This window comes from Cryptotermes secundus, unplaced genomic scaffold, assembly GCF_002891405.2.
Source record: "Cryptotermes secundus unplaced genomic scaffold, Csec_1.0 scaffold106, whole genome shotgun sequence".
NCBI classification, from domain to species: domain Eukaryota; kingdom Metazoa; phylum Arthropoda; class Insecta; order Blattodea; family Kalotermitidae; genus Cryptotermes; species Cryptotermes secundus.
Window position 1 is genome coordinate 743077 of NW_019734310.1, and position 13661 is coordinate 756737.

A 13661-nucleotide genomic window follows, 5' to 3' on the forward strand; every position below is an offset into this window, starting at 1 on the left:
CCCCCTCCCTCCCTCCCTCTCCATAAAATATTCAGCTGTTCTTCTCTTAACGTAAACAAATGAAGTTAATCGTCTGTAACAAATCCCTCCCTTCTCTGTGTTCTAGAGTCCGGACCTTGGCCGGTTTTTCCGTTTCTTAATTCTATACACAGTCGGCATGACTTCATGGACGGGGGATCAGCCCGACGCAAGGCCGCTATCTACATACAGAACACAAACGCAGAATAAACGCACGAGTGGGATTCGAACTTACGATCCCAGTGTTCGAGCTGGCGAAAACTGTTCATGTCTTTGACCGCGTGGCCACTGTGATCAGCTAACAAGTTTCCTCATGTTACTTTAATTTAAACGCCTACAAGAGAAAAAGTAACTGCGTAAATTTACGGTTGCGTAGCTTAAAATCGTGTTTTGACGTATCCACTAAGAAGATTCACAATCACAAAACTGAGAAACATAATATGCCTATTTATATAAAACGTGTAAAGCCATTTCGTCTCTGTACTTTTCTTCAGTCCTTTTTTGTTTACTAAGCAAATATAAGCTGTATCTTCACAGTGCAAAACAGATTTGTTGCTATTATTTTTTTATTGCTAGTGGGGTGGGACTAAGTCCCTTGTACTGCGGCCGCTTCTGGCCTATTGTACCAGCCCCAGATGATAGGTGAGGGTGATTGTGGGGCAATTGGTGGAATGAAAATTGGCAGGGGAAACCGAAGTACTCAGAGAAAACCTGCCTCAGCGCCACTTTGTCCACCACAAATCCCACTTGACCAGACCCGGGGTCGAACCCGGACCGCTGCGGTGGGAAACCAGCGACTAACTGCTTGAGCTATGGCGCGGCCCCGGTTTGTGGCTAAGTAATTTGTGTCTAGGGCAATTTAAGGTTCCATGAAGTTGTTACGCCTTCAGCATTTGACACGATAAAAGCGATTCAGTAGCAAGAAAGGGATTTCGTTTGGTCTCATGTTATTAATTTTAAGAATGAATGAAATAATGAAACGAAAATACAAAGAGGCTTCGTAATAGGCATTTGAACTGTCTGTTACACTGATGAAAAATAGCCTTTTGTAAAAACAGAAGGCTGTCTGTTAAGATGGTTGCCAGCTTTTATGAATAAAAGACATCATGAACACAGACAATCGGATAGGCGTAGCTAACATTTCTAAGCACTTTCATATTCACATTTAACTATTTATGTCATCCTACTTACACGTACAGTTTAAAAAAGTTGTTAGGTAACTTAAGAAGTAATCAGTTAGGCCGAATAATAAATATTAACTTCAGCAGGTCACTACTTTTCCTTCCACATACTTCCTGACTCGTAACTTGTTACGGTCCTTTCATTCTGTCCCATAAAACCTAAATATTTTAGTTTAGTTTTTTCGTGGGGTGGGCTGAGACTGAGTCCACTTGGTACATCAGCCACTAATTGGCCTACTGTACCAGATCCGGACGATATATATGCACGGAGCAGTCGGTGGAATGAGAATTGGCAGGGGAAACCGAAGTACTCGGAGAAAACTTACTCTAGTGCCACTCAGTCCACCACAAATCCTAAATGACCTGAACTGGGATCGAAATTGGTGGACTTCCGCCTGAGGTATGGCATGGCCACACCCAGAGACCTTACTAAACTTCGTTAAAGAAACAACAAAACGAAGGGGTTAATTCCAGTACCTGGACTTGAGGTCGCTGAGCAAGTTCCTGCACTTTTCGGCCTCCTCTTCACGCACAGCCTTTATCTCGGCGGCCCTGTCTCGCTTCAGCGCCCTCATGGCTGCTCGCTCGCTGTCGAAGGCCATGCGGGTGGTGTTCAGGTCGCTCCGCAGCTGATAGAGCAGAGCCTGAAGCAAAGGCACCGCTGTCATCTCCGCCGTGGACGTCCGCATCCTCTTCGTTAAGGTCGAGTTCGTTGTGGCGGGCTCCTGCATCACGACCGACGACTTCCTGGGTCCACCGGCCGCTTAGGTTCCTGCGCCTGGAACACACCTTCTCATGCACTGCTGTCATCACATGACACCACGTCGAGTGACTCACTGTCCTTCAGAGTTCTCTCGAAACGCAGGCGGAAACGGAACCTTTGAGTTCGGCACTATTTCGAAACTGATAACTAACAGACTAGTTTAGTTTCTTCGATTGGGGCGAGACTGAGCCAACTTGGTATGTCGGCTACTCTTTGAGGTATTGTACCCGTCCCGGATGCTAGATGATATGTGTGAAGCAGTCGGTGGAATGAAAATTTGCAGGGGAAACCGAAGTACTCCGAGAAAACCTGCCAGCCGCGGTGGAAACCCGGCGACTAACCGCCTGCGCTATAGTTCGGTCCAATTAGCAAAGTCAACGCACCACAGAGAAACTAACAGTTGCTCAGTTTGTAAAGAAATTTCCTCCTTTTACGGAAATAAAAGATTGAAAGCCGTGTTTACAAGAGTCAGAAACTGGTTCCTATACTGAACCAGATAATCCAGCCTACATTCTCACAGTACTTCTGCAACGCGTATTTTAATATTAATCTTCCATCTACGTCTAGATCTTTAATGTAATCTGCTCCCTACAGATGTTCTGTGATGGGTTTTCACTGATAAAATTCGATTATTTAATCCCTGGTATTTAACTTAAAGATTAGAGAATTTCTCTTGTACACATACACTGGGAAATGGAAAACCTAACCAAGCCTCGCTTGATGCCGAAATGAGGTTACCCCCCAATACCCTAATGAATTACATTCCAGGTAAATATTTTCAAATTCAATTAAAAAGAGCTAGGATACATTTAACGATACTTTTAAAATCAATTGTCATTCGGACAAAGATAAGCCGTTAAATTTCAACGCTTACCTCATACAATTAACACAGTCGGTACAGCGACTGGATACGGGCTTGACGACAGAGGGGTCAGAGTTCGAGTCCCGATAGGGTCAAAAATTTCTTTTCTCCACGTCGTCCAGACCGTCTCTGCGGCTCTCCCAACCTCCTATCCAATGGGTACCGGGGGATCTTTTCCCGGAGGTAAAGCGGCCGAAGCCGATCACGGTAGCCGAGCGGTCTAAGGCATGCACTGTCTTCGCTCGCTTGGAAAACCGGGATCGTGGGTTCGAATCCCACTCAGGGTATGGATGTTTAGTTTGTGTGTGTGCGTTTTTCTGTGTTTGTGTACAGGTAGAGGCCTTGCGACGAACTGATCACCCGCCCAAGGGGTCCTACGGAAGGTGTAAGATCTAGAAAAACCCAAGTGAACGGAGGAGTTCATGAAGGTAGGCCTAGGCCCACTGGGGCTGTAGAGACAAGGAAAGAAAAAAGCGGCCGAAACGTGAAAATGACCACTCACCTCCCGCTAGTGTCGAAGTCAAGAAAATGTGCATCTATACAGCCTCTCCCCCATACGCCTTCATGCGTAGTGCTTAGTTAGCTAACACAGGGACAGCTTTGCCTTTACCTCACGCGATTATATTTTGTCGAAACATCGCGTTCCTCTAGTCAGTGACATGGAACCCGCGACCTTCGCGCTGCGACGCGCATTCTGCCGATAAGTTTCCATTGCTTAGTGACCACTGACGGCGAATGGCAGATCTTTTTGGAATCACACAGGTTAGCGAACAGCTCTTTCCAAAAATGAAAACCTACAGAATGAAATTATTATTTTCCTTTGCATACAGAGTAATAAATTTTGCCTCTTAGAAGTTAAAGTAAGGTTTCAGTAAAAAAAATTACTTTTATTTTTGTCACTTGGCTTGGCGCCCGCTAAGAATTTTGACGTCTTTAAATTTCCCTCCATGCCAAAAATCTCCTTCCTCACTGTTCTAGATGTTTCGACCCTCTAAACGTGTCCTTGATACCACCATTAGTGAAACCTCCTGTTATGAATACAATTAAATAATAAAAAGAATAAATCTTGCTCTGCTGATATTTTGAACAATTAAACACAATTTACAGACTTTTTTCCCCCTTTGCACTACATCCCCAGTGAGCCTAGGCCTACCTCCGTAAACTTCTCCGTTCACTTCGGTTTTTCTAGATCTCACACATTCGGTAGGACCCCTTGGTCGGGTGATCAGCTCGTAGCAAAGCCTCTACTTGTACACAAACACAGAAAAACGCACACAAACATCCATGCCCTGAGTGGGATTCGAACCCACGATCCCGGTTTCCAAGCGAGCGAAGACAGTACAACAGACATATTTACATTTCTTAATTTTCTAGCTAACCTATCATGAATCATCACTGCTAACTAATAAAAAGATAAAGTTTGGGACACAATTTATTTGGATATAAAAGCGCTATCAACTAACTTCCAAATACGTACACATATTTAGAACTCTCAAACACCTTAATATGAGTCGTCTGTTAGGTGAAATATTGATTGAATTTCATCAGATTGCGTGAGAGTGAGTTGCCACGACGATCTGAAGTTTTGTTCAAAATTGAACAGAATCCATGACGCCTACATGACCGTTCACTCTTGACATCGATTTCAGAACGAAGTGCGGGTCTACAGCCAAAGCTTCACAGCACGAGATTCGCAAATACAGACAAGAGACTAATGAAGGGAGTCCCACTGTAGTTGCCAACACGGATGGCCATTGTTCTGAGTTACACCAATAAGTTACAATTCACCGTCACTGATGTCTCACGCAATTTAGAACGACCTCTTTCACTTTCCCTTAACGCAAGGGTTACCAACTTCTGGCTTTCCAGAGGCTATGATTTGACCCAACACGATAATCGTAAATACTCCAGTAATATTCTATATCATAATTACTCATTAATTTAATAATTGTGGATGCCAGTCTAAGAAACTAAGATGTCAAGCCATCTATTGTCACGATTGGGGGATCAGTTTCTTAACAATTTTATACCTATCAAATGTAGTCTCTAAAAACTGGGCGCAATTTATAATCTAAAAGGTAGGGCATACATGTGTTAATGTCCGGGCATTATGTTCAGGAATGTATAGCTTAGATGTGATAATGTTCGGGCATTATGTTCAGGTATGTACGGCTTACATGTGATACTGTCCGGGCATTATGTTCAGGAATGTACGGCTTACATGTGATACTGTTCGGGCATTATGTTCAGGTATGTACGGCTTACATGTGATACTGTTCGGGCATTATGTTCAGGTATGTACGGCTTACATGTGATACTGTTCGGGCATTATGTTCAGGAATGTACGGCTCACATGTAATACTGTCAGGGCATTATGTTCAGTGATGTATAGCTTAGATGTGATAATGTTCGAGCATTATGTTCAGGTATGTACGGCTTACATGTGATACTGTTCGGGCATTATGTTCAGGTATGTACGGCTTACATGTGATACTGTTCGGGGATTATGTTCAGGAATGTACGGCTTACATGTCGTACTGTGCGGGCATTATGTTCAGGGATGTACGGCTTACATGTGATACTGTTCGGGCATTATGTTCAGGTATGTACGGCTTACATGTGATACTGTTTGGGCATTATGTTCAGGTATGTACGGCTTACATGTGCTTACGGCTTACGGCATTATGTTCAGGGATGTACGAGTTACATGAGATAATGTTCGGATATTACGTTCAGGTACGTACTACTTACATGATATAAAGTTCAGGCATTAAATTCAGGAACGTACGAGTTACATGTGATAATGTTCGGGCATTAGGTTCAGGCACGTACTGCTTGCACGTGATAACGTTGGGTAATTACATTCAGGAAGGTGCCGTTTACATATGATAGCGTCACATCATTGCACATTCAGTCGCTGTGTCAGTGACACGCATATATTCAACTTCGTTAAGTAACACCCGCTAGTATTGCATTGGCGCGTAGAAGGCTGTGGGAACAGAATATGTCTTACGTAATGTTAGATCCTTAACCGAACATAATTGTGTACATTGTTACTCTCCCCTACCCTTCTACATTGGGCGGCCAAAGCAAATCATGGTCCGTAAGCGAAAATGAAGCGGATTAAGTTACTGACGACTAAAGGGCCTAATGATGCGCTGTCCCTTTGGTCCACTTTTGCGGTTACAGAAGAGTTTACAATGTACGTATCTATTTCCATCGTACCAGAGTCTACTACTCGGTGTGATTACAATACTTCACTAAACAGCTCTCACATGCCACTCTGCAGTAAAAGCAACAGGAATAGATCATTTGGTATAGCGGATAGACCATAAACTCGAAGACCGAGGAATCTGAATTCCATTCCTCGCAGCCGCAAGAGAAACCTCGCTTTTTCATAGCGCCATTACTGACTCTGAGGCCCACCGAGATTCCTATAAAACGGGAAATGAGGGTTTTCCCCCCAGGAGTAAAGCGGCAGGACATGAAGTTGATCAATGAATTTAGTATGGAGAATTGTGGACCTGTACCTCCACTCCCGTGTATGTCTTCATGACTTGACGATTAATTACAAGCAAAAGGACAAATGCATCTTACCTTTAATCTACGAGTATATAGAAAATAAATCATTGGAGACGAAAAACAAGAAATGTCTTAAAATAATCGGTTTCCAATTTGCAATGAAATGGCATTTAATGACGTATTGGAACTTTTCAATTGACCTAATCCTTCCAGTCGCACTATGGCCCTGGGACCGACTCAGCCTCTAACAGAAATGACTACCAGGAATATTCCTGAGCGATAAAGGGTGGCCGGTGAGTAAGGCTGACAACCTCACCGCCTTCTGTGAGCCGATTGTCTAGAGAATGTGGCAGTCTCGACGTCTCACAAACCTATGGGCCTCCACGGCCTGCTACAGGAACAGCTTTACTTTTGTACCATTTACTGGGAAGAAACCCTTCTAAGCGCACTTCAAAATGCATTTCAAGCGTATCAAGGCCTGTAGGCAGTTACCAAACATCACAGTCAAGATAATCGGTCACTGTGGTAAGACTGGTGCTTCCCCAGTGCTAAGCAGAAGCGCAAACCACTAGACCACAACGTTATTACGTGGACAGTGCGAATTGGTGTCTCTAGAAGAAAGGCTGTCGTTGAGACCGAAGGCCGGCCCTATTTGCGTCGTGCACTCTCAGTTATCTCTGACCGCTCTCTGTTGCTTGTTTCGTCAGAGCAGCTAACTCGATGTTAAAGGATATATTCTGAAACAGGACATGAAATAGCGTACTTCATGTCCTGGTTTGTATCTTATTTGACGACGCTTTATTAGCCCTGTGAACTATTTTACATTGTAAATTAGCATGTCTCCTATGCAGTAACATAAAAGCAATAGCATTAAAGAACTGCAGTTTTAAATGCTGAGCTGTTTGGGTGTGAAACTAGGCCACTCGTACTGAGGGATAAACACAGGCCGTATCTGAGAGGGGAATGTAGCAGGAGACTGTAAAAGATTACATGACGAACCTGATATCTTGTAAGTCCGAATAAAAGGCGAACACATATTTTTCTTGAAGAAAGCAGTCTTCTGGGATGTAGCACCGTGTAGATTTGGTGTTGACCGACGTTTCGGAGGAACGTATCGCCTCCATTTTCAGGGTAGAAGGAAAAATAACTCTCACTGTCTCTTCGCTTGCAGATGGAAGGATTATGTCAATTGAAAAATATCCAATGACTTTATCGGAATATGAACCCGCGACCTTCCGGCATGTAGCATAGTGCCTCAACCAACTGATACAGAGTGTACTATCAAGAAATAAAAAATTCAAAATTAAATACCTTGAATTTAATTACAGATATTTTGATAAATCTCATTAAAAAAATAAAGGAGAACTCATAATTATTTCCTTCGTATTCATTCTTAAGGTCCCGGAAACAAGGTGACCCCTCTTTTCTAAGAAGCACTACCTTAAAAAATGCCTCGTTTTCCATTCGGGCTAATACGGAAATCTGTACTCCTTGCCAAATATAAAGAGATCGAATCCAGAAGGACCAGAGTGTGGACTTTGAGCTAGCAAAAGGATAGTTTAATTGAGGCAGCTGAAATGAGGTTCCTGAGGGCTGGTTCAAGTTACAGGACAGCGGAATATATCAGAACCAGATAATCAGATAAGAGCTAATACATGTAACCTCCAAGATTAAACTCTTGATTATCAAACGAAATTGTCCCACCATCTGGTGGAATCGATTCAGGCAGATTTACTTACGGATTTGACCAGATACGACGGCAGGTAGAAGGAAAAAAAATGCAGACCATACAAAAGATTAAGGACCAATTCTGAGTTGAACGTTAACAGTCGCAATAGAACTGTAAGACTAATCCTTGTAGAAAATGATGATGATGAAATTTAAAATATGATATGGATGGGGCAGAGAAAAAATAAAAACTACATACAAAAATTTAATCGGAAAGTAGTGGTGAAATTTGTTATGAATTCCGTGGCTTTAGTCCGCAACCTAACTATACCGACCGAGCGACGGCCGCTTATCGGAGGAATTATTGCCAACTTTAGCGGGTAGAGGGTGTCGCGTAGTCAGCGCAACGAATCCCCACGGCCGTTAATTTCGGTTTTCTAGACCGGAACCGCTACTTTTCCATTCAAGTAGCTCCTCAATTATCTTCACGAGGCTGACTTGACCCCGTTCCAGACCAACTACTTCTCAAAAAATCTAGTAGCGCCGGGAATCGAACCCGGAACCTCTGTATCTGTAGCCGGGAACTCTGATCACTAGACTACAGATGTGGTCTTTGAAATTTGTTGGGTTTAATGATTTTTACATATATAAACACAAAGATACGGATAAAGAAAGAGAACAGGAAAAAGCGAACATGTGCAGTGAATATGCACATTGCGGTCGCATTTCGAAATCTCCACTCATCACGAGGGAATCATTGACCAGTGTAAGAATGAAGTCATTATCAAGATAAGATTCAGGAGCGTCAGGAAATCGGATCAATCCAATCACGAGGCTGCAGGATCTTGTAATTAATTTCAATTACAGCGGGGCGTCGGCTTGTCGTACTCTCCGAATACAATGACGTCACATTCTATTTTGGTTGCAGTCACCCTGCATTTTAACACGACACAGCGCGAACACTGGGACTTGCGAACGTTTATCTGTTTGTGCTATGTAGCTTTTTGTAACGACACTGAGCGAAATCTACATAATTCTGTATTGCATAGAAACATAAGGAACATAGACCGAGCATATCTCAGAACAAGACAGTGAGCAGAATATTCAAATATTAAAGAAAGTCTGTAAAGTAGGATGAAGACAACCGCGTACTTAGATATTTCATAATTTGTATTTGTATTTGCATAATATTCCTTGTACTTATTTCCGTCAGAGGCTGAGTCGAACCCAGGGCTATAATGCGGCTGGAAGGATTAGGTCAATTGAAGAAAATCCAATTACCTCATCGGGGCCTGAACCCGCTTGTAGCATAGTGTCTCAACCAACTACGTTACCGGAATATTCTTGGGAGTAAAGGGAGGCAGGCGCGTAAGGCTGATAACCTTGCCGCCATCTTGCCGATTGTCTAGAAAATGTGGGAGCCACGACGTCTCGCAACCCTATGTGCCTCCACGGCTTGTTACGGGGATAGCTTTACTTTATTTGCATAATATTAATAAGGCATATAACTGAAGGAGAACTTGAAGTACAGATAAGTGCAATGAATGAGAGACGAAGATTCACGCAAATTTTTCGTTGGAGAACTTGTAAAAGACAGACCGCTTCGAAAATTAGGCGTGACTGCAACAATAATATCAGGCTAGTATTATTAAAAATACGGTATGGGGGTGAGGACAGAACTTTTCTAGATCACAAGAGGGCCCAGTGAAGACTTATTCTAATAAACTCGGCAATACAAATTTGTTTTTCATAAAAGACAAGGAATTTCTTCTAAAAATACTTTTCTCTGTAGAATTATATAAATCGTCATTCTGTGGCACTTAAGTTCGGTCATTACGCATTTGGTTTAGTCACAGTCCGCTAGGAGCCCCAGGGAGCGAGTTTATATACAACACAGGCTAAGCCGATGCTAATATAGCATAGTTCAGTCATGCCTGTGTGGGAAGGAAGCAGAAAGCACTTGGCACAATGTCAGGATGTCGTGAATGAAAACAGAGATGTCGACACTGGTCACTTTCCCTTGTCGAGTCATGTCTGCATGATTATGACCATCGTCATGTCGAGCAGGTTAGTGTAACAGTAGTGTTACGAACATATTAAGGAAGTACTGGTTTATAATTTTAACAGAGGCATCGGGTACCCTGTCGTTTTCGTGATCTTCCTCAGATTCTCTTGGCACATGCCTGGGCAGTACTTTTAAAACAAGCCTTGATAAACGCATTACGAGTTCTTATTTTGGCAGTATTCTTCAGGTATTTCTATTTTACTTTTCAATCTCTGCTGTTGAAGCAACGTCGTTAAAAGCAATTCAGGACTAAGACTCTGTAACCATCACCTACTTTCGTATACCGATCTTTTTTTATTACCAGAATTCCTATAGCCTCAGGAAAATTCTGACTGAACAATAAATCACAGTTTTTATTTATTTTTTATTATTTAACGAGTCCTTTTCTTCCTTGGGTTATGCAACGTCGAATAATAACATGGTTTATAAATGACGAATTTAGACAGAGAGAAGGGAGCTGTCGTGTTTGGGGAATTCTGTCCTCTGGGATACAGGTATAACGCCGTGTAATCCTTTGAAAGTCAAATTTATCGATCAACGGACTACATGGAGTTACATCACAGAAGATAGGACTCTTCATAACCATTGCTGTGACAGCCTCAAATCCTTAAAAAAAAAAAAAGCTGTCCCTGTAACATGCCGTGGAGGCCCATAGGCTTGTGAGACGTCGAGGTTCCCACATTTTCTAGACAGTCGACTCACAGATAGCGGTGAGGTTGTCAGCCTTACGCCGGCAGCCCTCCACTCCCAGGAATATTCCTGGTACTCATTTATGTTAGAGGCTGAGTCGACCCTAGGGCTATAGTGCGGCTGGAAGTAAATTGAAAAATTTAATGACCTCAGCGGGAATATAAATCCTAACGTCTATATTAAGGTAGGTGCTATACTGGTATATCTGGAGGGACTGAGGATGCTATAGAAAATCTGTCACGCTACCAGAGCTCAGTGAGTAAAATCTAGTGTGGAGAAATTTTGTAGGCCCTACTAGTACTACACACGAAGGGTGCAGTGAGGCCTGAGTATGACCAAAAATGCGAGGCAGACAACTCTGAACCTCCATGCCAGTAAGTTTCGCGCCACGATCGGTTAAAATGTAAAGGAGATACTTACGGACAGAATTAGATTTCGGATTTATGGTTTTATTACAAGATTGCACTTCAGGTTGGCTGTTCGGCTGATTTCCGAAGTCTGAGATATTTACCGGCGGAGCCATTGGGAACCACTGCCAGCATTTCGAGAACCAGTGTCATAGAATAGCAATAAGGGCCGCTGTAGAACAGTGTATATTCCTTTCAAAACAGTCAAATATTATTGGGTAAATCAAATCAAGGATGGTCAAACGGGTTGGTCTAGTAGTAATGCTCTGGATTTTATGTGGGAGGTGCTCGGTTCGAATTTCGGCCAAGACGCATCTTCCAAATGAGATACTTCGTAGTTTTCTCAGTAGCTCCAGATAATAATAATAAAATTATTATTTTACTGCAATTGGGTATTCACCCGGTGGCAGTCTCGAAATTATCTCGATTTATGTCACGACCACTTCTGTTCAGATCCTTTCCAATTAATCATTCATCAATATTGCTAACATTCGAGATATGCAGTACGAGGGAGAGTCAGTAAGTAAGTCACAAATGGAAGTAAAACAGACGTAATGGACGTAATACAGTATATTTTCTATCTGTATCACTAGATAGCAGCACAATCCAGGTAGCAGACGTGCATTCGCATGTTCAGAGGCTGGTTTTAATAGTCAAAATGGTGTCCGTGCTTGAGGTGTTTTATTACAGAAGAGCACAGTTCTTTTGTGCGTTCATTTGTGGGCAAAACAAATCAATGCAAAGGATAGTCATAAAGAAATGTTTCCTGCTTATGGTGAGAAGTGTTTGTCGCGTAAAGCGGTTCAAAACTGGGTCGAGATATTCTCTCAAGGACGTTCGAAAGTCGCAAACGACGCCCCACCAGGTCTCCCTGTTGAGACTGAGACAGAAGCAACTGTGCAGCGGGTGGAAGAGTTGATTCGAGCCGATAGGAGGATAACGACAGACAGTGTAGCAGCTGCACTAAGGTGTTCCCATAGTTTAGCATACAGCATAGTGCATGAGCGTTTGAAGCTTCAGAAAGTGTGCGAAGATTTGGTGCCCAGAAGACTGAAGGATCGAGAGAGAAAAATGAACCGAATGGATCTGTCCTTGCAACATCCCTTAGGGTAGCAGATGAATGAGAAGATAAGCTTAACATGTTTCTTACTGTGGAGGAATCATGTGTGCATCAGTACCAACCCGATTTAAACCTTGATTCTGTGCAATGGAAATATCCCAGTTCACCTTCAATAAAAAATTTAAGGTTACGCCATCAGCTGGGAAGGTTATGCTTACTGTGTTTTGGGATTCTCAAGGAGCACCGTTAGCCCATTTTCAGAAGTTCGGTGAAAATGTGAAGTTCTGATGAAACTTCGGGATGCAATTCGCACGAAACGTTCGGACCAACTGGCAAAAGAGGTACTGCTACGTTATGAAATTGCCAGACTCATTCGACCCGAACAACCCAGGTGAGAATTCAAGAATTGCAGTGGGAACTTGTTGAACATCCGCCTTACAGCCCGGGCTTGGCCTCTAGTGACTTCCTTGTGTTTAGTCCGCTCAAAACCCAACCTTGGTGGCAAATATTTGCTGATGACGAAGAGGTTGAAACGGAGGTTCGGAAGTGACTGAGGCAACCCCAGTCAAAAGACCCCTATGCTGCGGTTTTCGACACGCTCTTAAAGAGATGGGACATGTGTGTCAATGTTGGCGGAAGATGCGTCAAGAAATCAATATTTTTTCCAGGTTCGAATATCACATGTTTTAGATTTTGTATCCATTTTTGACCTATTTACTGACTCTTCCTCGTGTATACGTGTATATCCTCTACGACAGCGTCGTAGAGTAATCCACGACAAAATCAACAAGGAGCAGATGACCAAGATACATACATTGGGTGGGGGAGATGAGAAATTGGTTCACATTTTCAGTCGGAAACCCTGAAGAGGAGGGACAATTTTGGAAGACTAGGTATATAGGATGATAATATTAAAATTGATAAGTAAATAGACTGTAAGGGTGTGAACTGTGTCATTTACCTTAGATTAGAGCCCAACGAGGACGATAATGAACTTAATGTTTTCACAAAAAAGGCGAGATAATTTTAAATAGCTGATCAAGTGTATCTGGTTCTCAAGTAAGAGTATTTTCCAAAAAAGTTACTATACTCTAATTGGATATCACTTTCCATTCGTGTCATGTTAGAGTTCATAATGAAATCCGTCTATACAGGAATATTTCTACTCAGGAGAAGAAGGTGAATAGCAAGAGAAATGTTAAATTTATTTACTCATTCCTAATGTCACAGATTGTCAGTTTACATGACGAATGAAGTCATTTGCGCAGAAGATCCAGTCGTTGTAAATAGCCATTACGTAATGCATGGAAGCTGCCAATAAAAGCAACTCTTCAGCATTTTAAATGCATGTGACAATCATAGACATCGCAGGAAAGAGGGGTGGGGGCAGTCGTCCGCCTCCGATCTGGATCCTTTTTTTTTGTG

At 42.6% G+C, this 13661-nt stretch overlaps 2 protein-coding genes across 13 annotated transcripts in view; one reads left to right on the forward strand and one right to left on the reverse strand.

Moving 5' to 3' along the window:
* The window catches only part of LOC111868449 (centrosome-associated protein CEP250), a 119668-nt gene that overhangs the window by 105520 nt on the left and 487 nt on the right, over window positions 1-13661 (reverse strand). For all 12 annotated transcript variants that reach the window (XM_023859092.2, XM_023859088.1, XM_023859091.2 and 9 more), the window contains exon 2: window positions 1677-1977. In XM_023859092.2, the coding sequence (XP_023714860.1) occupies window positions 1677-1930 (254 nt within the window). In that variant the 5' untranslated portion in view covers window positions 1931-1977. The remainder of the gene's footprint in view (window positions 1-1676; window positions 1978-13661) is intronic.
* LOC117282628 overlaps window positions 9887-13661 on the forward strand; it is an 8727-nt gene continuing 4952 nt past the window's right edge. The window contains exon 1 of the mRNA XM_033753060.1: window positions 9887-10081. Coding sequence (XP_033608951.1) covers window positions 9945-10081 — 137 coding nt within the window. The 5' untranslated portion in view covers window positions 9887-9944. The remainder of the gene's footprint in view (window positions 10082-13661) is intronic.